Below are 19,838 nucleotides of genomic sequence, written 5' to 3'. Positions count from 1 at the left end.
GCCAGACGTCTGTGACGTCACAGAAAGTACCCGGCTGCTGATCAATCTGCTAAATGCAGATATATCACTCCGAGTTTTCTCTGCGTGAAAATTCCAAGCAACTTTCGCGTTTTGGAAGACTTTATCAATTTCACGATGGGAAAACACAGGACTGGACCGCCCACGTATATTATCAGGGCTAGTAACGGGCCGTCCGCCAATATATTTGACTTCTATTCCACTTCATACCAGACAACTCACGGAATCGAAAATTTTACGCCCACCGAAGTAAAGCCTCGCGGAACAGGCTATGAAGCCAATTTCAGGTAAATATAATCTCGTAACTGAAGTACTCTCTGCCCTATTGAAAATCTTGCATCACCTAGTTCGCTATACCCTATCGAAGGCTCGGTACAGTCTGCCGGCGATGGTCACAATACGGGGTAGGTTGGGCAAAACACAGCTTGGTTACGGTTGTGGTATGGTTCTGATATCCTGGCAATTATGTGGTCTGACTGCTGCAAAGTTATTTGTTGACTTGTCTACTTTTGATAGTCTATCAAGTGTGACCAGCCAGTGGAGCCACGCATGATAAACAGGATATCGCCGATAATCCGACAATATTCGGACATGTCCGACGTCTAATTTGTCGATGTCCGTCGTTCACATTCCAGTCAAAATGCGCGCAGATTGTATGGAATGACTTCATGACAGAGCTCGAGATAACCGCCCTCGATCTGACACATCACCCTCACTTTCGTTGCATTCCACTTCATTTTCACCGATTTTGAATTTTATTCTATCTTCGGTGACTTTGCAATTTGCATTCATTGACCCTCAAAATCTGTTACGCAGGCCTCCGACCTAACAATAACATCGTTCGTTCCGTTCATATTAGTTAACGTTGTCTGGTGCTGGTATAGTAACTTGATATATGCGGGTCAACTCTGCGTCATGGTATCAGCCTATGACTCGTTACTGCAGGAGTGCATATTCAGACTTGTGAGAATCTGAATAGATACATTAGCCTACGTGAAGGTCGAAGCCCTGATGGAGGAGTATGGTTTGGTATCCCAAAATGGTTAAGCGTTAAACCGAAACATATCGAACATGAATCAAGTCCTAACCGAATTCGTAATATATCCTTGAGTTCTATATTGGGTTTGAACAATTTGCCGCTGTGCAAGTGTGCAATCTGTGCATCTCCTTTTAGTCCCTTATAGTAGGCCTTAATTTTCTCGTGAACCAAGGCCACAGGTCTACTACGACGCACGCCTCGACCTCTTGGACAACGTCCAACTTGGAGAGGAGTTGAAAGATAATTATGTAACATCTTACGCGAAGAACCACAGGCAGCACCACATGGGGTGTAATGGTACCGAAGAAATGCCTTCACGGTAAGGAAGTGTCTTATCGAATGATACAGCATTGAAACGCTGCAATATGTCACTCAGAATTTTGCATCGCGGAACTGCGTTCACGTGGAAAAACAGCGTTACCCTGCCTGATTCAAAGACGGTGGCTCAAGCGAGAGATGGTTCAATGTTTGGCGGCTCATATAAACCGCTTTTGAAAAGGTTATTAATTTTGATAATACATCTCCTTAGCAGAGGTGGGCAAAGTAATCAAACATGCTGCTCCAGAACTAGAAGTAATACTGCAAATTTATAGGCCTACTCGATTACTTGCCATGTTAGCGATTTTTGACAAAACTTCGTAAAGTATTGATATCGCAAGGTCCTAAAATTATGGGCCTACGTAGATCGGAGAAGTAAAGAGGACAAGTCGTCGCAGATTTTTTATGGTCAATCGCCGTAGCCGACGACATCTTTCGGAGTTGCCAGATGTAAATTTGCGAATTACTTTCACCCGGACGCACTACAAATTGATCCAAAAATGACTGTCTATGTCAGAAAAAGTTAGAATGTATAAAGTAGTTTCACTCCTAAAGATGCTCAAATGGGAGTAGCTAAAACATAAATACTTTTATAACCCATAACTGCGTGAGTATTCAACAATGTAGGAGTATGCTACATCGATCGTACTACGTCAATCCAAACATTCGTTTCACTAATGTCGCATTTGCTATAGTAGCTTGGGGTGTGGATTACGGCACCCCACGTCCTAATATGTCTCTGGATAAATAGGAAAAAATGCTTGCTGAATTTGGAAAGCATTTGATATTTGCTATCGGGTATCTATTGGAGACAGATTGGTCAGAATGATAACCTAATCTGCACGGGCAAAACTCGAGTAACATTTTGTTAATAAAGCATCGACATCGACATGTCCGCTTGCAAACATCCCTTTCACACTCATCATTGTCGTTTACCTCACACGTATAATATTCAACAATATACAATATATCTCTTCAATCTTGGCGGTCAGGATTAAGATGAAAAAAGTACCGCATTTGGATGACGTCACGCCGTTGCCTATATCAGAGATGGGCACTTGTTACCAGAGCAAATCCAATGCCGCGGAAACTCCAAAGTCTTCGAAGGTAGCGATTGCGTGGGTTAATCGTTTTTAAAAAATGCCGACTAATATGATACTATATTGTCATGTATCAAAGTCGCCAAAGTGCATGGAGCCTTCTGGATTCACGCATTATTGTCCACTCGACCCGATATTACATCTGAACAGAGATCCGTTTGACCAAGACCCGGATCGAACTATGAAAAGGTGACAGTTACTAGGATTGTGGTGGGTATGTTAATCAGATTGACTATATATATCGTGGAGCTGCGAATTTCTTCGGATCAACAAGCTGTAGCAGTGCATTCGGTGTGCTATTCTATAAAGCATTTTCGATAATAAGCACACGGGTAAATTGAGCAAGAAATATTCCAGCGCGTATAGTAGAGGTCTCAAACTGAAATGAGCCGGCCTATATCCAAGCTTGCAAGATGCTGCGGATCGCAGTAAAGTAATACAAAGGCGTTGTTCAATGTCGTGTCACCCTGAAATGTCGCACGCGTAGTGATAGTACCATTACTGCCGCAGTAAAGCATACAGCGAAAAAATCATAATTGTTGTAGTTTAGACAGATTATATGCATAATTTGTGACAATTAGGAGATATAGACATTAGACACCGCGTGCGCACGACGACCATCGACCAATTAGCCATTTTATCACAAAGGCTGCAGGACAATGTTCCCTGCTGCGCACATGCGCAAATGCGCAGTTCTTTCACGGTCTCTGCGCACAGAAAATCTAAGTTGCGCACACAAAATCCGAAGTGATGACCTTTTTTAGTCGTTACGCACTGTTTTACAAGGGTCTGCGCAGTGAGTTGGTGAGTGTGCGCAGTCTCGTCAAAAATTAGAGGGGACATTGCTGCAGGACCTATAATTTTGCAACTATAGCTGCAATCGAGCCGCGAGTCTGACATTTGTCAGGCTACCAGTGGTTCTCAACCTTTTTTACCCGCGGACTCATCTCAAGCTCGCCAGTATACCCGCGGACTCAAGCTATATATTACTGCAAAATATTTTTTATTCTATCCAGGAGAGTGTAATACGCTATCAACAAAAAAAATAAGCTAAAATTGAGTCAAGGAAGCTTTCTTAAATCTGTCTTTCCACATCTGTCGGCTTTGCAATTCAAGCAACTATTCAGTAATGCAGTCCACATCTCGAGTTCCACTTATATTAGACAACTATAGATTGTTTCTGTGATTAGCACATGTCCCTACGATTTGTAATTTTCCAAATAGTCTATAAGTGAACAAGTCGCCATAATCAATTACCAGCACTCAGCGTATATCGCGCCGGAAACCGGTGCAATGTGCCTACGTGCAGGACCTTAACAGCACTTCGTCAGCCCCCCTCAATAACAAAACGTTGGTCTTGTGCCACATAGGCCATAAACCTAACTTCCGGTGGGCTTTACCCCCAGACCCCCCCTTCCGATACCTTTTTACCGGTACCTCTCAGCGAAATTTTTGTACCGTTCATTCAGTCGTTTTGTTTCGAATAAACCGCGCGAGGCGCGAAAATATTCCATAATTCATGATTGACATGATCGGGGATTGCATCTATATATATATAGCTGTAAATTTTTTATGCTATATCTGCTCATGCATTCAGATTTATCGGTCGAGCTGAGTGAGACGTTTCGGAATATGATATAATGATATAATTTTTCTAAAAAGTTGCATAAATTTTCAAAAAACACGAATAGTTTTGGCCCCCCTTCGAGGTCCATCCTCAATTATGGGGGATTGGTGTACGGCAGTTACGGTCTCGCATACGTGTGGATAAAGAGCTGTCCCAGGGGTTTATACCTGGCATATTCTGTATGTGAATTGTTAATAGTGAACACGCAGCATTAAATTCCGAGTCCATTCGTACTAAATTCAAGTCAATCCGACCAAAATTGTAGAGTTTATGACCGTGATAGAATTGCTTATGACAATTTTAGCAATAGGCTACCTCGAACATAAATGTAGGGCATTTTGAAAAATTCCAGTTGGCGATAATAGGGGTTTTATACCTGGCGTGATTGGTATCATACCAGGATGATGCGACAGATGTGCAAAGCATACCCGTTTTGCCTGTGATACATGCAACCAACTGGTTTGCACAAGACACAGAAAATCTCAGGAGAACCAATAATGCTTGGAATGCTGATCAATTTGTAGTGGTGCTGTTTCGTCGTTCTTGCATTTGAAATATACGTGGCCAAACATCGCTTATTGAGGTATCTCTAATATTGCTTTCAAAACTACATTCACTGCAGTATAATTTATTAACTTGCAGGAATTTCGTATGCCCCTTATCAACAAGAGGTAACGGCACAATAAGAAGCATATAGAAAGAGATTCAAACAAAATCCAAATTGGCAAAATATGACGTAACAATGCAATGATAAAAAGGAACGGTAGCTGGCCAAAGTCAGCTGTACCGGTACTCCGGTAGTCATAATAAAGGGATAATAGAGAATCAAATTATACAATCAGCGGAATATATTAATGGAATATTGAAAGATTGTATACAAACTCTTTATCCTTTTTATGGTGCCGTTAATTCTTGATAAGGGAAACCCGAAAAGTCACCGAGGTAATAAATTCTACTGCAATGAATGTAGTTCTGAAAGCACTATTGAAGTTGAGTGCCGCCAGTCACATATTTGAGGTATCTATGCATTTTTTATGACAGCTATTAAGGTTACTAACATTTCAAAATAGGTATTTTGCAAATCACTCGGCCTAGTTCTCAAATCGGAATTTGACGAAACCGGACCAGGACGGGGCTCATTCACTTTCGGACCAAAAAGCTATTTTCTCCGTAAGGCTGCAATGACTTTGGTCCGAAAGTGAACGAGCCCCGTAGGTCTGTCAATTACATGTTCCGAAATCATATCGGAAGTGGAAGAAAACGCGTGCCGAGCCGATTAAGTTACTGAAAATTCCTGTGTTCGCGGACTCACCAAGGACCTTCCGCGGACTCAATTGAGTCCGGGGACTCGGGGTTGAGAAACACTGGGCTACAGCGATAGCTAGAATATTTGACAGTTCGTCAAAATCGAATTTGATATAACAGCATCTCTGCAATATATGGGCCTAATTTATGTTCCGGGCATTGTTCTCATGTTCAATTGTTCAATCGCAACATTTCGTCTCACAGGCCGACAGGTAACAGCCTTTATCAGCAACATTTCGCAGAATGGCCGACGTTAACGGGGATGGAGAAGAACGCTGGAGTAAGGAGCAGATCTGAACGGCGATCAGGTTTCCTTTTATTTAGGGTTACCATACGTCCTCTTTTAAGAGGATTTGTCCTATTTTTTTACTTTTTAAAGTGTCCTCGGAGAACGCCCAGGTGTCCTCTTTTTTGAGAATTTTGGTTAAATCGAGGTTAAAATTCAACTGAGATACAGAAATCAGTAGTGTAGTAACGTTCCGGCGGGTATTTCGGGAGCTGGCCCGGAAAGGAAAGTTGACCCTTTTTTAGTCAACAGACCACCAAGTTGGGGAAAATTTACCATTTCCCCGGATTTTACTCCTGTGATGTAAATCTGAAAATGTTGAAAACGTGTTCTTATTTGAGATTTCCAAAATATGGTAACCCCATTTTATTCCTATCACCGTAGCCGAATTTAGGAAGACATCGAGCTACTCTCGAACCAAATAGCATTCATTGAGATCTATGAATTGTGGATTCCTTTCCTGCGCACTTCTTACCCGTTAACGTACACCAGGGTATAGCCTCGAACCTGTCAAACCACGACATATCAGCGCCAACACAACCCTGCCATGCATTCAAACGAAGCCATCTAAAGTCAAGGATTTCAACAAAAAGCTAACTAGCGATAACCACAGGTTCGCCTACTGATGAGCGTCATTCTTTCATTACGCGGGTTCATGCTATTTTTCCATCTTTAGGAGCAGAGCTAGGCCTACATCATCCAAAAAGCGATTTACTAAGCTGCCAAGGACGCCCTTGGTAATCGGAAGGAAAGAATCGACAGGATTCACAACCAACAATCACGTCAGCTCTACCACGGACTGGGCCAATACAAAATCACAGCCGCTCAAAATTACCCAAAACACTACCGGTAAAGGTAAGGCTGGTGAAAGCTTACGTATCGTGTCAATTTCAATCAATTTTCTTCCCTTTGTAACTGTGCGCGCGCAGCCTCTCTCGCAGTTGACGAAAGTACAGACAGAATCACCGGATTCTCAAAGGGAACCTGCGTACACAGCTTCGGCAGCCGATTGCCGTTCCAGCCGGCGGTTGACATGGACGGCCTGCACCCTCACGCCAAGAAGGCGAAGAAATTATCGCATCCTTATTGTATGGAAAATACGAATTTTAAATTACGTTCGCCGATAGTAAAATAGCGCTTTCGAAAATCGCGTTCTCTTTCTTTTAGTTCAGTGTGGAATTCAGGACAGGGTCGCTGGGCAAAAGCTAGGTCTGACGAAGTCCCACTTGTATTATCTTGTGCTTAATGGACCACATGGTTCGATGGCTTTAGCGATGGGTTTGCTGACCAGAGGTTCGAGACTTGCCCGCGGAATCGGAAAATATCCCGCTATTTTTTCGTGGATGCCTTGCATATGCACGTTCGCAGTGAAGAATCTGGATTTTTGTGTATTCCAAATATACGGTTGGAGAAGGATCGTCTCCCTTTCTATTCGGTCAAATTCAATGGAATTTACGTTTAAAAAACCGGCGACCCCTACCGTTGCCGTCACACCTCGTACATTACTAGCTTTTGAAGCTTCCGTTTCTATCAAACTATTACCTGGGAACTCAGGGAAAGCATTCATATTTTACATCTACTTCCTTGGCATAGCCCTGAACTCGCTACTTCTAGACCAGCTGAATGCGAAATTGTGTCATCCACAGGCTAATCAAATAGCATCAGTTCGTTGTCCGAGATTTTGCACTCTCAAACATGGCAATCCTAGCGCAGTTATTGGGATGATTTGGGACGGGGTGTCAAAACTATTAGTGGGTTGATTTTGTTTTCAACTTGGTGTTACAGTGACTACAGACGAACAAGTCAAAACTCTTGAGCCGCGAAAACGCTATTATACAGGGTTACCACTTACCATACGTCCTATTTTAGGAGGATTTGTCCTCCTTTTTCAGGTTTTTGAAAATGTCCTCCGAGAACGCCTAAATGTCCTTCTTTTTGTCCTCTTTTTTGAGAATTTTTGTTAAATGTAGGGCAAATTCGACTGAGATACAGTAAACCAGCATTGAAGTAACGTTCCGGCGGCTATTTTGGAAGCTGAGACGGAAAGCTGACCTAATTTTAGTCAACCGACCACGAAGTGGGAAAAATTTTACTCTCTTTTCTAGATTTTCCTTCGGGATTCTAAGTTTAAAATTTTTGAAAAAGTGTCCTACTTTCCCGGTTTCAAAATATAGTAAACCCTATTATTATACCCTGCCATGGCGATAAGGCCTACGCTTCAACAGTTTCGGGAATGAAATCCGTATTCTGTTTCCGACCCTGAATTCAAGTTTAGGATCCGAAAAAACCCTGCTTTCATTTTGCCATATGGCTGATAATTTCTAAATAGGCCTACACCTTGCCAGGTAGTTGAAATTACTAAATCAATATGCACATTCAGGTGTCCGTTAAGATCTAATCCGTTTACTGAGATAGGGTCACCATATTTTGGAATCGGGAGAAGAGGACACTTTTCAAAATTTTCAAACTTAGTATACCGGAGGAAAATCTTGAAAAAATGGTAAAATTTTACTACTTCGTGGTCGGTTGACTAAAAAAGGTAAATTTCTCGCTCAGTGCCCAAAATACAGTTATTCCTTCACATTATCAGGTGGTTGACTAAAAGAAAAAGGTGAACTTTCCGACTCAGCTCCCGAAATGGCCGCTGGAGCATTACTTCAGTGCTGATCAGCACCGTAACTGCCGCACCCCAAACCCCCAATTGGGGGGCCCGAGCTCGAAGGGGGCCCAAAATTAGTTCGTGAATTAGCATAAATCATAGAGTATTTTTTGAAAATTTATGCAATTTTTTCAAAATTTTCTGAATTAAAGTAGCCATTTATCTATATTATTGGATATTGGGCCATTACCGCGCCACGACCCACCAAGACATACAATCAAGTTTTAGGCCATATAACATGCGACTCCAAGAAGTGTGCCAGAACGATCGGCTGCGAGAAAAGCTTGGCCGAAAAGGTCTATGCCCTTATGCAGACCGAAGACTTCGTTATATCGTCGCAGTGGAATCAAAGTGACCTATGTCCAGTTTTCAAATTTGGAAGGTTCATTATTAAAACTTGAAAATAATAAAGTTTTTAAAAAAAATTCATACTTTTTCGGTCATATCTTGGCCATGGTTATGACTGTTTCATTAAATCAAAGTTAATCAGGGTCAATATATGGCTGAGAGAAGATGAAAACCTTACGTAAAGTCAATTTTCTCAAAATGTGTAAAATGGACATAAGTCACTTTGATTCCACTGCGACGATATAGGCTATGCAAAATACATATAGGTTTAATTGTCCATAGGCGCCTAAAGACTGGCGCCGAATGCTCCTGTCTTTGCAATCTGAACCTCACAAGACAAATACCATCCCGCTGGGAAAATTTTTATGCCACTGAAGAAATACCAATTTGAAATTGTGTGCGTCTCTTAGTTTAGAAGCCTACGTTTGGGCGATTCTATATTTTTTGATATAGCAGACTGGAAGTCACGAAATAACATCATGTAACGAAGTCATATCAACGGGTCCGCCCGCCCGAAGATGTTTAATCATTATTCACGGGCCCTCCCGTTTTCAAGACACTTCACCAAGCTCTACCGGTAATCTAATTACGTGAGTAGAGAGGACAATAAATTGATAGCATAATAAATATGCAATCGCCGATCTGATTGACCGATTTTATCATAAATTATCGAAAATTTTCGCGCCTCGCGCTGGCTCACAATACGGTACAAATAATTTCGTGACAAACGCGAACAACGTGATGGGGGGGGGGGGTCGTTTTATCATCCTATGGGAGCCCAAGACCCACGTTTTTGGGGGCCTGACGAGGTGCTGTTTCGTTCCTGCCAACGGGTATACGCCGGAAAATGTTTAATTATTATTGAGTGGTCCTACCTTTTCAAACACACCTCACTCAGCTCTACCGACAAATGTGATTACGTGAGCAGTAAGAAGATAAAAATTGATAACAATATATGCAATTCCCGATCATACTGACCGATGAAATCATGAATTCTAGAAATTTTCCGAGCTTCGCGCGCGTAGGCGACAAAAGCTGATTCACTAGACAAATTCCCAATGAATATGATGAATAGCGGTAAACAGTGTATCGCCGGAGGGGGGTCTGGGGGCGACGCCCCCAGAAGTTCGGTCTATGACCCTATGGGGGGCCCAGGACCAAAGTTTTTTTTTTGGGGGGGGGGCTGACGAAGTGCTGATTTACTGTATCTCAGTCCAATTTGCCCTACATTCAACAAAAATTCTCAAAAAAGAGGACAGTTCGAGGACATTTTCAAAAAAACTGAAAAAGGAGGACGTATGGTAACCCTAACTGAGAGAACGTTGCAGTGGTACCTTCGGCCAGAATAACAAATCGACATCTTTAACAACCCCAACTTATACACCTTGGAGGAACAAAGCGAAGTGCCAGGATATCGCACGAGCAGCGATTACGAACTCGGCGGAAAAATCTTGGTAATTCAGAACGCACGCATGATCAGGTTACAACCCTAAAGCGCCGAGTTGATCATTGACAAGGTTGGTAAACAACACGCCATCTCAAACACTCCGATGAACCCGCTTGTTGGGTGTTGACGGTCAAAACTACCAAGAAAAGCAGCAAAGGCGTGCCCCACGATTATCTCGCCTAGACTTCACGCGCGTCGTCACAACTAAGGTCGACGCCAAGGTGTGATCCAATCATCAGCGATCACGCCCTGACTAATTCATTATTCAAAAGCACACCATACGTACTTTACGCAGGCGCGCCTTGATCGCTGAGCACACAAGTCGCGAGACGAATTACATCACCCACACGTCTGCCTATCGAACTGACTAAAAGTCGCAAGGGTAGAAAGACAACAACACACGAGACACACCAGTTCCCAGAGGTTGTATTGATCAATCGCGCTGGATATGGAGTGAATTTCTTAGAGTACTTTGATGCGAATGCGCGAGCAGCATATTCGAACAAAAAAACGTAAGAAACAGTAACTGAACGAACAAACGCTTCAAGACGCTGTCAAATCGAAAAAGCAGAATCGCTATAGATCAGGACGTCGCCTACAGTGGAGTAGCACCCTTCGGTTTACAATAGGAGGAATACTGAAAAATAGGAGTACTTTGGTACGTGGTAAATCGTTTTGAGTTGCAAAACAGCGACGCGGCGACATCACACGCCCTCGTGGGAACCGTTTTTTTTCAGCAAAAGAAGTCCAGAACAACATCAAACAACCGCTCTAAGCCAAATGGTCGGAAGCTAGTCCGAGTATATGACGCTTCATGAATTCAACGACACCTTCGTAAGCGTGTCAGCTAACACTGGTCTAAACCTAAACACAAAGATGTTACACAAGCTACAGGCATGCAATCGGCTCAATACTAGTAATTTGGGGTTCTGAACAGGTCGAATTTGAAGGGATGGTAAATATCAAATTTTCAAAATCGAATCTCGCCAACACGTGGTAATAAACCCCCGTGAGGTTCGCGTCTTCATTACAGAATCGATATTCGGCGGGTGGCGGTGCCCCGCGATTAGAAAGCCAGCGGATTTGTGTGGGCGGTAGCAGCATAAACGTAAAGTCTGTAATAACCCCGCAACCGTGAAATATCACCCCGGTGGACAATATGAAATGCTAATCGAAAAGGTGACGGAAACGCTATTGTCTGTCAAAGGGCTACGCGGCGGCTTCAACGGGTGGTGGTGGCGGCGCTGCGGCAGCGACGGGCTGAGGTTCGGCGCTACCGTTCTGAGCAGGAGCCTCCTGCAACATCAAAACGCAAACATCGTTAGAGAGCGAATCGGACTATACAAAACGGAAAGGGCCAAGGAGCTTCATAAATTTAGTAAACACATCCACATTCGCTCGACTTTGTGTGACAACAAAAAGTGTAGCAAGGGATTTCGGCATCGTCTTGTTTCCTGTTACACCTTGGCCCGTGAATAATGTGCAGAAATGCCACCTGTATTCAGAAGGCTTAATAACGACGGGGTGTAGCCCAGCATCACAACAGCTTCTCTTTTTCTGGTTTCCTACATTATCACAGCTGTCTAATATTGGTGCTTCTGCATTAAAAGCTTTTTATCTGTATAGTTGTTCGTAAATGACATAGTTACAATTGCCCCTGCCCATATAAAATTTTCATAATGTATTATTGAAGTACCCGATTTTTAAATTTACATCATGTTTACCAATGTCCTACTTTTTCAGAAAATCAAAAATGTCCTACGAGGACGCCCGGGTTGAATGCCTAAATGTGGTTTACAAAACAAGACCACAAAATCAACATTATCGCCACCGAAAACGTCATCATCAAGGTATGACCTTGAAATGTTACTCAAGAACTCGACTACACATCTACCCTTAATCAAGATATCATCTCCTGTGCGAACACCAGGAAAGCGTTGTTTGTGCAGCTTGTTTTAGACGGCTGCAGATTTCAATCAGCCCCCATCACCGTTAAAAAGAGCAACAAAAACATGTGTTTGACGGTAAAGCCGGAGAAAACTCTCATACCTTGGTAACTTCGCCTTCACCCTCCGACTTGGATGTCCTGGGTCCTTTCGGGCGGCGAGGTCTGTATCGCCTGCGCTGAGGGGGCTTCTTACCCTCGCCCTGCTCACCTTGTTGTTCCTCACCCTCCTTGCTTTCGTTCGTCTCACCGTCTGGGTTCGGACCACGCCTGAAAAAGACACGTTTACATTAGCACTTTCTTAACGTAACCTAATACTGAACCGTGTTGATATCATACAAGAAATTTGTTAACACGCACGGGCACGGGTCCGCGATCTGCAATTTATTTTGAAGAGTGGTTTAGTTCATATAAGCCATTTGGGGTACAGAACTACGACCATAAAGCTACGAAGGGTATTCTCTGTGTCGCCAGAAAGAAGGCCTCTAACAATTGTGGAGCATCTCGTGTTCTGAGTTGTTGTTCTCGGTTATTTATAATCTAATGTAATGTACTCGTTAACTTTGTTATGTATCGTTACTTGCCCGTCTGCTAGTTGTTTGTTTTAGTTATCAATTCACAGGCAAAATCGGTCCCACATTTCAAATTTGAATCACCCTATTACTGACGTAAGCAACTGCTGATATTCAGCCGAAAAAGCTGTTATGTAATCAAGTTATTGTTTCGACTTTAGTTATGCTTATAGTCCCGTTATTGTTATGATATCTGCATAAACATTGTAGGCCTATTGAAAAATTCGGAAATAGGCATTTTACTGAACTATGAGCGTGAACTGTGGTTCAAGGCACTTGATCAATTTGGAACTTGGCACTTGCTATATATGTATAAATAGGATAGCGTTAGGATTATGGGTCTCCAAGTGCCAAAATTCACTGATAACCGTGCAGTGTCGACGCAAAATCATACCGTGGGCGATAGCGTCGTCTTCTAGGAGGCGGCGGTCTTTCACCGGCGTCATCGCCATTCACTTTGGCGTCACCTTCTCCCGCGCCACCTTCCCCTTCCTGGAAACAAGCGAGCCATAAGGACACCAAACAAGGAATAGACTGACAGACCTAAATTACGCGAGCAGCATTTGGGAAGACAATGACAGAACATACACCTCTACTGGCAACGAGATCGAAATTAGGGCTGGACTGAAATTGACGACCTTTTTTCAAGAAGCCAGCTTCGCAAATCTCACAAAACAGCATACTCAAAAGGGATAGGGTTTCGTAACTATTCATCCCTTTCAGACAGTGTCGATTGGTTAAACAGGTTGGGAACCATTTCAGTGATGTAGAATAAACTTATTTCTCAACATATCAATAAATCAAGGGCTCTGTAACTGTGGGTCGTCATGTTTCTTTTTAAAGCCATAAAAAATCTTTTGAGTTGCAATCTTCTAGTCTACTTCACAATTAGCAAAATATATCAATTTAAATTTAAACTGCAAGATAGCTACCTCGATTGAGCTTCGAGAAAAATGTTTGAGCATATCTTGGGCAAACCTAAATAAAGCCGTCACCAAGCTTAATGAAAATGTCGTCTTACAAATCAGCCTGCTATACGACATTCGACTGGCTAGTAAGTAATGCATTATCATGTTAATTGTGTTGTTATAACTGTATCATTTGTATCATTCCATCATTTTAATTACCAGGTTACGGTACAAAGCAGTAGTCTATTAGTTGAAACACAGTCTCCTAATTCATTCAAAACATTGAAAAGTAAGGTAGCCGGAGATTCCTTCAAAACTCATAAAGGGGGACATGGTGTAAAAAATGGTTACGAACCGAGCAACAGTCACAGCAGCTTGCTGGTTACATCTGTGCTCTTGCAAACTAGAGGTCGCCGGTTTCATAACGATGTAGTAAACCTGCAGCGGAATCGTGACATAGATCACCGATAGGGCCGTGTCAAAGCTACATACAGGTAGGCGCAATCGATTCCATCGAAATAAAAGTCAGTAATATTGGCAAGTCCAACAAGAGTCAATCAACTCGGCATTGCCACAGACTCTTACCTCTTGGGCGGGTCTCGGTCTTCTGGGACGACGAGGTCTCTGACGTCTAGGGCGCTGCTGTTCGCCGTTCTCCTCGCCCTCGGGTTTTTCGTCACCCTCCTGGGTTTCCCCGTTCTGAACAGGAGGAACCCCCAAGTCAAAAAGGGATCGCGCAATCCTTGCCAGAAGCAGGCAGGGCACAACAAAGCACTATAGGTACTTGGACGGAGAACGAATGGGCATTTTCTAACTATTTCCAATTTCACAGAACGGGTTTCAATGCAAACTACTTGCTATTCATACTTTGGATTTTGCAGGAGGAAGTCTCAAGTTATCGTGACAACAGACCCAAATTGCATTGTGTCATGGTAACCAAGTATATTTTCAAAGAGCCCAATATTTACTTAGTCATTGCGCTGGCAAAGATGATCCTTTAATGCCTAAAGTAGCCATCTCCGATTGAACCGGCACTAAAAGTACATGACGGGGCTCGACCGAACCTCCTTTTCAAAGCGTCCTACTTCACTACTTTTCAGGCCCCTCACTTTACCGTTATATTTGGAAAAAGTTTCAATACATCTTGCAAATCACTAAGCTTCTATTTATAATTCAGCAGAACTATTACGATACTACTGGACGGAAGACTTTGAACAACATTGCAAGGTACCCACGAGACTAGAACTCGGTAACAGGGGGAATCCTTTGTGCGGTTCGATCACAAATGCCGCCGGCAACCACAACAGAAATCCCAACTCATTTCAGTCAAGTTAGTGTAACCGACATGCATAAACAGCGAATGGAACACTGATACTTAGTTATTCATCGTTATTTGAGCATGGCTTGCCTTCTAACATAACAAAATTTCAATCACCACGACTGGACTTGAAAGCAATAAACAGAGCATCCTACCAATTATATAGGCACACCGCCATTTAGATCCATTCAAGCATTGGTGCGCAAAAGAAATTAGTGTCAAAGAAACACACAAGGTGGCATACAAGGGAAAGCACGATGGTTATTGGAAGACCTTTGAAACAGACATTGCCTGTTGCCACTCATGTTTTAGAAAGTATTTGAAATCCGAAACATAAAATTTCACAGTGCCATATCTCTACATGCTGACTGCACTACCCTCGCTGGTTAATAGGCAGACATTAGTAAAGCAACAGCGGCCTTTGCTGACGGAATAAAAATGACGAGGGTTTAATATTAACATGATGACAAGACAAAAGAACATGCTACGCCATTGTGAATTCATAATACCTGAAAATCATGCATCACATGAGAGCCAGCCGGCAAATTCAGAATGCTTATCAACACGAAGGCTAAGTAACCTACACCTACAGCAAGCACCAAAAAAGCGTGGCAATAAACCCTAGACCTCTCTTCGAATCTGCCATAATCAGGGGCATATCGGAAATCGTCAGGGGCCAGAATGCTTACCTCATTCGGGTGACTGCGTCTATTTCTGAACCACGGGGGACGTCTCCGGTTGTATCGCCTCTGAGGGGGCCGGTCCTGCGGATCTTGCTCACCCCCTTCTTCCCCCTCGCGGGAATCCCCCTCCTGAGCGGCATTGTCGCGTCGCTGAACGCAGAAGACATACAGACTCTAGTAGCCGTCACGAACTAATTGTCGAATAAAGTTCTGGGGAGAAGCTTGGATTCAAAATGTCCACCAAACCACCTCTGGCGATACAATTACCATACATCTATAAATTCGCATTCCCATTCAAAATCCTAATTGAAGAACACTTGAACAATCGATTCAACATCGACGGCACATTACGAAACAACACTTCAGCGCATACTTCCAACACAAATCGTAATGGGGATATTCGACTAATGGACTTCATTGAAGCAGGAAAGTAGTTATTGATAAAACGAAGGGGGATTTTATTACTCTGACCCAATTACGGGTTGAGACAAAGTTTATTGCCAATATTTTTTCTACAGAGGCATCTAGATCTATAAGCAGAGAAGGATTTTATCCTTATCTTGGCTTAATTATCACGGGTTCAGACATTAAGCATATTACAAATCTATATTCCACGGAGGCTTCTACAACTATAAGCGCCAGCTATACCAGCTACAGATCTTATCGCTACCGTTATTAGACTTGGCATCTTTTTAACATTTCTGCTACAAACAAATCACCTCACCACGCCACCCCGAGTGTGACAATGCTTCCAGACTACATGCACAATGATTTGATGTTACGTCATGCCAAGAAGTAGACAGTCACCATGCCAAGTTTTCTAACTATGGTGTACTCACAGGCGCCATTGCATTTCTTGGACGCCGGCGATACTGTGGCCGGTATCTTCTGCGATCCGCTGCATACTTGCTGCCCTGGACTGGAGCACCGTCCGGTCCAGTTACGTTCGCAGCTTCGGGTAAGCCCTGAGACAATTTTTCAAGACTATCGTTGGGCACAAAAGCAGGGAAATAAAAGTGTGTGCGCATTTACCTTCTCGCCTTCAACCACGTCAAACTCGACAATTTCGCCGTCCCCAACACTGCGCAAGTACTTGCGCGGGTTGTTGCGAATTATGGCGGTCTGATGGATGAACACGTCTTCCTTGTTATCATCGCGGTTGATAAATCCATAGCCGTTACGGACATTGAACCACTTCACAACACCAGTGCAGTGTGTGGCTGTAAACAAACGTCAATATTAGCAAACTATTGGTTTAAAATAAATTTCGTATAGACCAAACATGATAGTTACGGTCATTGGCTCTTAGCTGATGGAATTATAAATGCAGTATTAGACGAGTTATTCGCTGTCAGACGCAAACGGCTAGAAGGCACCAGCGCTGTTTGAACAGCATTGAACTGACAAAGACAAACAGGATATACTGACACGATACAGCGAGACTTTGACTTTTCAAACAGCGCGTGTCCAACAATGGAATATAAATAGAATATAAATAAGTCAAAGAAAGGTGTTACACAAGACATAAAACTGATAAAGGAAGGCCTCTCAACAATAATGAATAAGTTTTGCTATAACCAATAGGCTAGGAAACTTGGTATTGTACCCTTTATTCTTATGGATTATTGACAAAGAACCAAGATATGGTGACTTGGCAAGTGGATGCTCAAAACATGGAACTCGTGTATTGTCCAAACTCATTGACGTCTGCAAATGTGACGGTGTTAAACTGCCCGTGTCAAATATGCCATTTGCATACGCAATTTCCGCTTGGTGGGATTATGGCCAGACTAATGCATTAAATGGGGCAGAATAGTAGCTAACTAATTCAAGCATGGACGCTCATCAGGCTATCGCGTCAACCATGCAGCCATTCCTGGCAGATCGCTCCTGAGAGGATTCAAGTAGAGCAGTTCTTAGGTGAGACGGACAATATCTATAGCGATTCATTGTGTACGGTGCAAAATATAACTCCACTTCGTCGCAATCCAACCATAATTACGACAGTCGTAGAGGGCAACTGTTTCAGGCGTATATTGTAGGTATCTAGAAAGTAGATCGCGCGCTGACCGGGGGTAACTTCCCTGACTTACAGTACAGTAAGTACAGTACAGTGAGCGTAGTTTGCTATAGGCAAAGTACAGTCATGGCGCTCATATTTTCAACAATAACTTTGTAGACCGGTGTTGGTATGGCCACTCTCAATATAAGGCAAATGAAGCATACCGTAATTTTTCGACACTGATTCACTAATCTTCAAACGATCCTTATTGTACCGCTAATACACAACCAAGCTACAGTTACGACAATGACAGGCAATTTTGACAAGCGAGGAGTATTAAGCTTAAGGTCAGATAAGAGATACTGCACTGTATACGATGTAGGATGCAAGCTATATGCCAAATCACAAAATTTATGGCTCATTACAAGACTGTATTGCAGAAGTCTGCTCTGCCTATATAACATTAATACTTAAGCTTATACAATTCACAGATAATTCCCAAGCTCCAATCAACTTTCAGCAATAACTTACTGCCACCTACCAACCAAAACATCAGTTACATCACCAAGCATAATTGATCAACCTGTTGTCCTGCTAATCTTATCAGTTCCAGTAATAATATTACCATTGTCAGAGTCGGAACTAAGTATTATCCATCAGCCTTAGTTCTTATTATGTTTTATGGGTATTTGTATAATTATGCTTTTCCACAGTGGTCTTTAGTTCAACTTCAACATAGTCGAGAAGTGTCGCGCCCACGCGACATTGACACGACTGGAATCTCGGTACGCTTAGCCTAATATAACAAGTTAGTAGCAATGATTCTGTAGATTCAAGTAAGGTACTTGCAGGGAATTATGTGGGCACGGGACAATGGTTCCATACGTGATTGCCACAGATATATTTTTGGCGCTGGACAAGGTTAAGGCCAGGCCGGAAGCAGGAATCATGGTCATCATCATCAATGTAACAACTGCGCAACTGTGACAATGAATATACATTTCTTTAGCACTCGTCGCAAATGGCGAGAAGTTACTTGCAAGCAAGCGTTTCAACGACAAACCGACGAGCATCAATAATTCAGGCTGCATCAATTCTTTTCAGATTAGACGTCGGGCTTGACTAGGTACGTACACCATGTTGCGATTGTGAGCAACGGTATTTTAGGGGAGAGCAGGAGTAATTTTAATGCCACAACGCGTTATGTAACTGCTGCAATTCATGAAGCCAGCAAACCATACTCGAGAATCACACGCAATTATGCCCATCTTACGTACGGCATACAGCGTTAACTCACCGAGAACTTTCTTCTCGGACTTCACATCATCTTCAGAGATGGTTTCAGTGGTTGTAATGGCGTCCGACATGATGTTTCGACGTCCTATAAGGGCGATGTTACAAGATCCCCGCTTAACCTCAATACTCTGCACGCTCTCTCCTTGGCGTCACTAGATGTTAGTGATAGAAAGCGCGGCTTGTTCACGTCACCCGGTCTTGCCGTTTGAAAGAGTGAGAAAAAGTGTCCGTCACAATAAACAAACTAAGAATTTCCAACTCGACAGCTGCGTATCTTTTAGCCTCGAAGCAGAGAAAACAGTTGCGTCACACTTGAGCGGGAGCCCTTAGGAATGGGGACCAAGAAGCCTATGTAAATGCTATGGATATTTCACATACTTAGAATAGGACTATAGACTAGGGTTGCCATACGTCCGGAATTCCCCGGACATGTCCGGAATTTTACTGTTCAAAGTAGCGTCCGGGAGGAATTTCTAAAATATGCCAAATGTCCGGAATTTTGAAGACTTGACGTAGGCTCATAATTTTTCGTAAATCAACATAAAAACATTATTATGGGGAATATTTGTGCTGATGCATGAAATTTTTCTTCGCGCTGCGCGCGATTTACCATCACATTGGTTGATTTTAATATGGGGACAACCACCCTCCCCAAAACTGCAATAAAATATAAATAAAAACAACCTTCAATTACTGGAATAAGGCTAATTGTAATCGCAATTACACGAGAACGGTATATTCCTAGGGATCGTTCAGACCGCTTAAATTCTTTATTCAAAGATAGTGGTTCCAAACGCGGTGGTGGTTTGCCTTTTATTCCGGGGTTCGCGAATATGTTTAACGTAATCAGCTTCCAAAATAGCCCGTGAGTAAGTCTGGGCAAAGGTGCTGACTTCTTTTAGTAATCAGCTCGTCGAATTTTCATCTGGGCCACACGGAACATTTTCAAAATGGAGATGGAGTCGCG

At 42.8% G+C, this 19,838-nt stretch overlaps 2 protein-coding genes across 3 annotated transcripts; one reads left to right on the top strand and one right to left on the bottom strand.

Annotated features, from left to right (window-relative positions):
- Nucleotides 1-57: 57 nt before the first annotated feature.
- LOC145437326 (stabilizer of axonemal microtubules 4-like) lies at nt 58-6,840 on the top strand. The gene is made up of 9 exons (XM_080314531.1): nt 58-305; nt 1,230-1,376; nt 1,434-1,556; nt 2,368-2,482; nt 2,555-2,664; nt 5,612-5,715; nt 6,186-6,306; nt 6,370-6,548; nt 6,623-6,840. The coding sequence occupies exons 1-9, from the start codon at nt 136-138 to the stop codon at nt 6,826-6,828; spliced, it is 1,275 nt and encodes a 424-aa protein (XP_080170657.1). The 5' UTR covers nt 58-135; the 3' UTR covers nt 6,829-6,840.
- A 4,313-nt stretch (nt 6,841-11,153) lies between these two features.
- Nucleotides 11,154-19,071, bottom strand: LOC145437321 (uncharacterized). Of its 2 annotated transcripts, XM_080314524.1 has the most exons (8): nt 18,873-19,070; nt 16,606-16,793; nt 16,413-16,538; nt 15,580-15,723; nt 14,158-14,271; nt 13,059-13,156; nt 12,197-12,362; nt 11,154-11,443 (listed from the first exon to the last, which is right to left on the bottom strand). In XM_080314524.1, exons 1-8 carry the CDS (start codon nt 18,940-18,942, stop codon nt 11,357-11,359), a joined length of 993 nt encoding a protein of 330 aa, XP_080170650.1. In that variant the 5' UTR covers nt 18,943-19,070; the 3' UTR covers nt 11,154-11,356. The 2 variants fall into 2 exon arrangements, with proteins under 2 accessions (XP_080170650.1, XP_080170651.1); XM_080314525.1 differs by lacking the exon at nt 15,580-15,723 and having other exon boundaries at nt 18,873-19,071.
- Nucleotides 19,072-19,838: the final 767 nt, after the last annotated feature.

Source organism: Botryllus schlosseri, chromosome 4 (genome assembly GCF_051294905.1).
Source record: "Botryllus schlosseri isolate E-star chromosome 4, Bs_hap1, whole genome shotgun sequence".
NCBI classification, from domain to species: domain Eukaryota; kingdom Metazoa; phylum Chordata; class Ascidiacea; order Stolidobranchia; family Styelidae; genus Botryllus; species Botryllus schlosseri.
The sequence above is the reverse complement of the archived record's forward strand: the minus strand, read 5'-3'. Positions and strand labels throughout refer to the sequence as shown.

Bases quoted from the DNA above. Each gene is read 5' to 3' on its own strand.
- LOC145437326 (XM_080314531.1), top strand. From the start codon at position 136: ATGGGAAAACACAGGACTGGACCGCCCACGTATATTATCAGGGCTAGT. The intron at 1,377-1,433 runs GTAAGGAAGTGT...TATGTCACTCAG, and splicing joins ACCGAAGAAATGCCTTCACG to AATTTTGCATCGCGGAACTG. The intron at 6,549-6,622 runs GTAAGGCTGGTG...GTGCGCGCGCAG, and splicing joins CCAAAACACTACCGGTAAAG to CCTCTCTCGCAGTTGACGAA.
- LOC145437321 (XM_080314524.1), bottom strand. From the start codon at position 18,942: ATGTCGGACGCCATTACAACCACTGAAACCATCTCTGAAGATGATGTG. The intron at 15,724-16,412 runs GTGAGTACACCA...TTCTGCGTTCAG, and splicing joins CAAGAAATGCAATGGCGCCT to CGACGCGACAATGCCGCTCA. The intron at 11,444-12,196 runs GTATGAGAGTTT...TTGATGTTGCAG, and splicing joins GTGAAGGCGAAGTTACCAAG to GAGGCTCCTGCTCAGAACGG.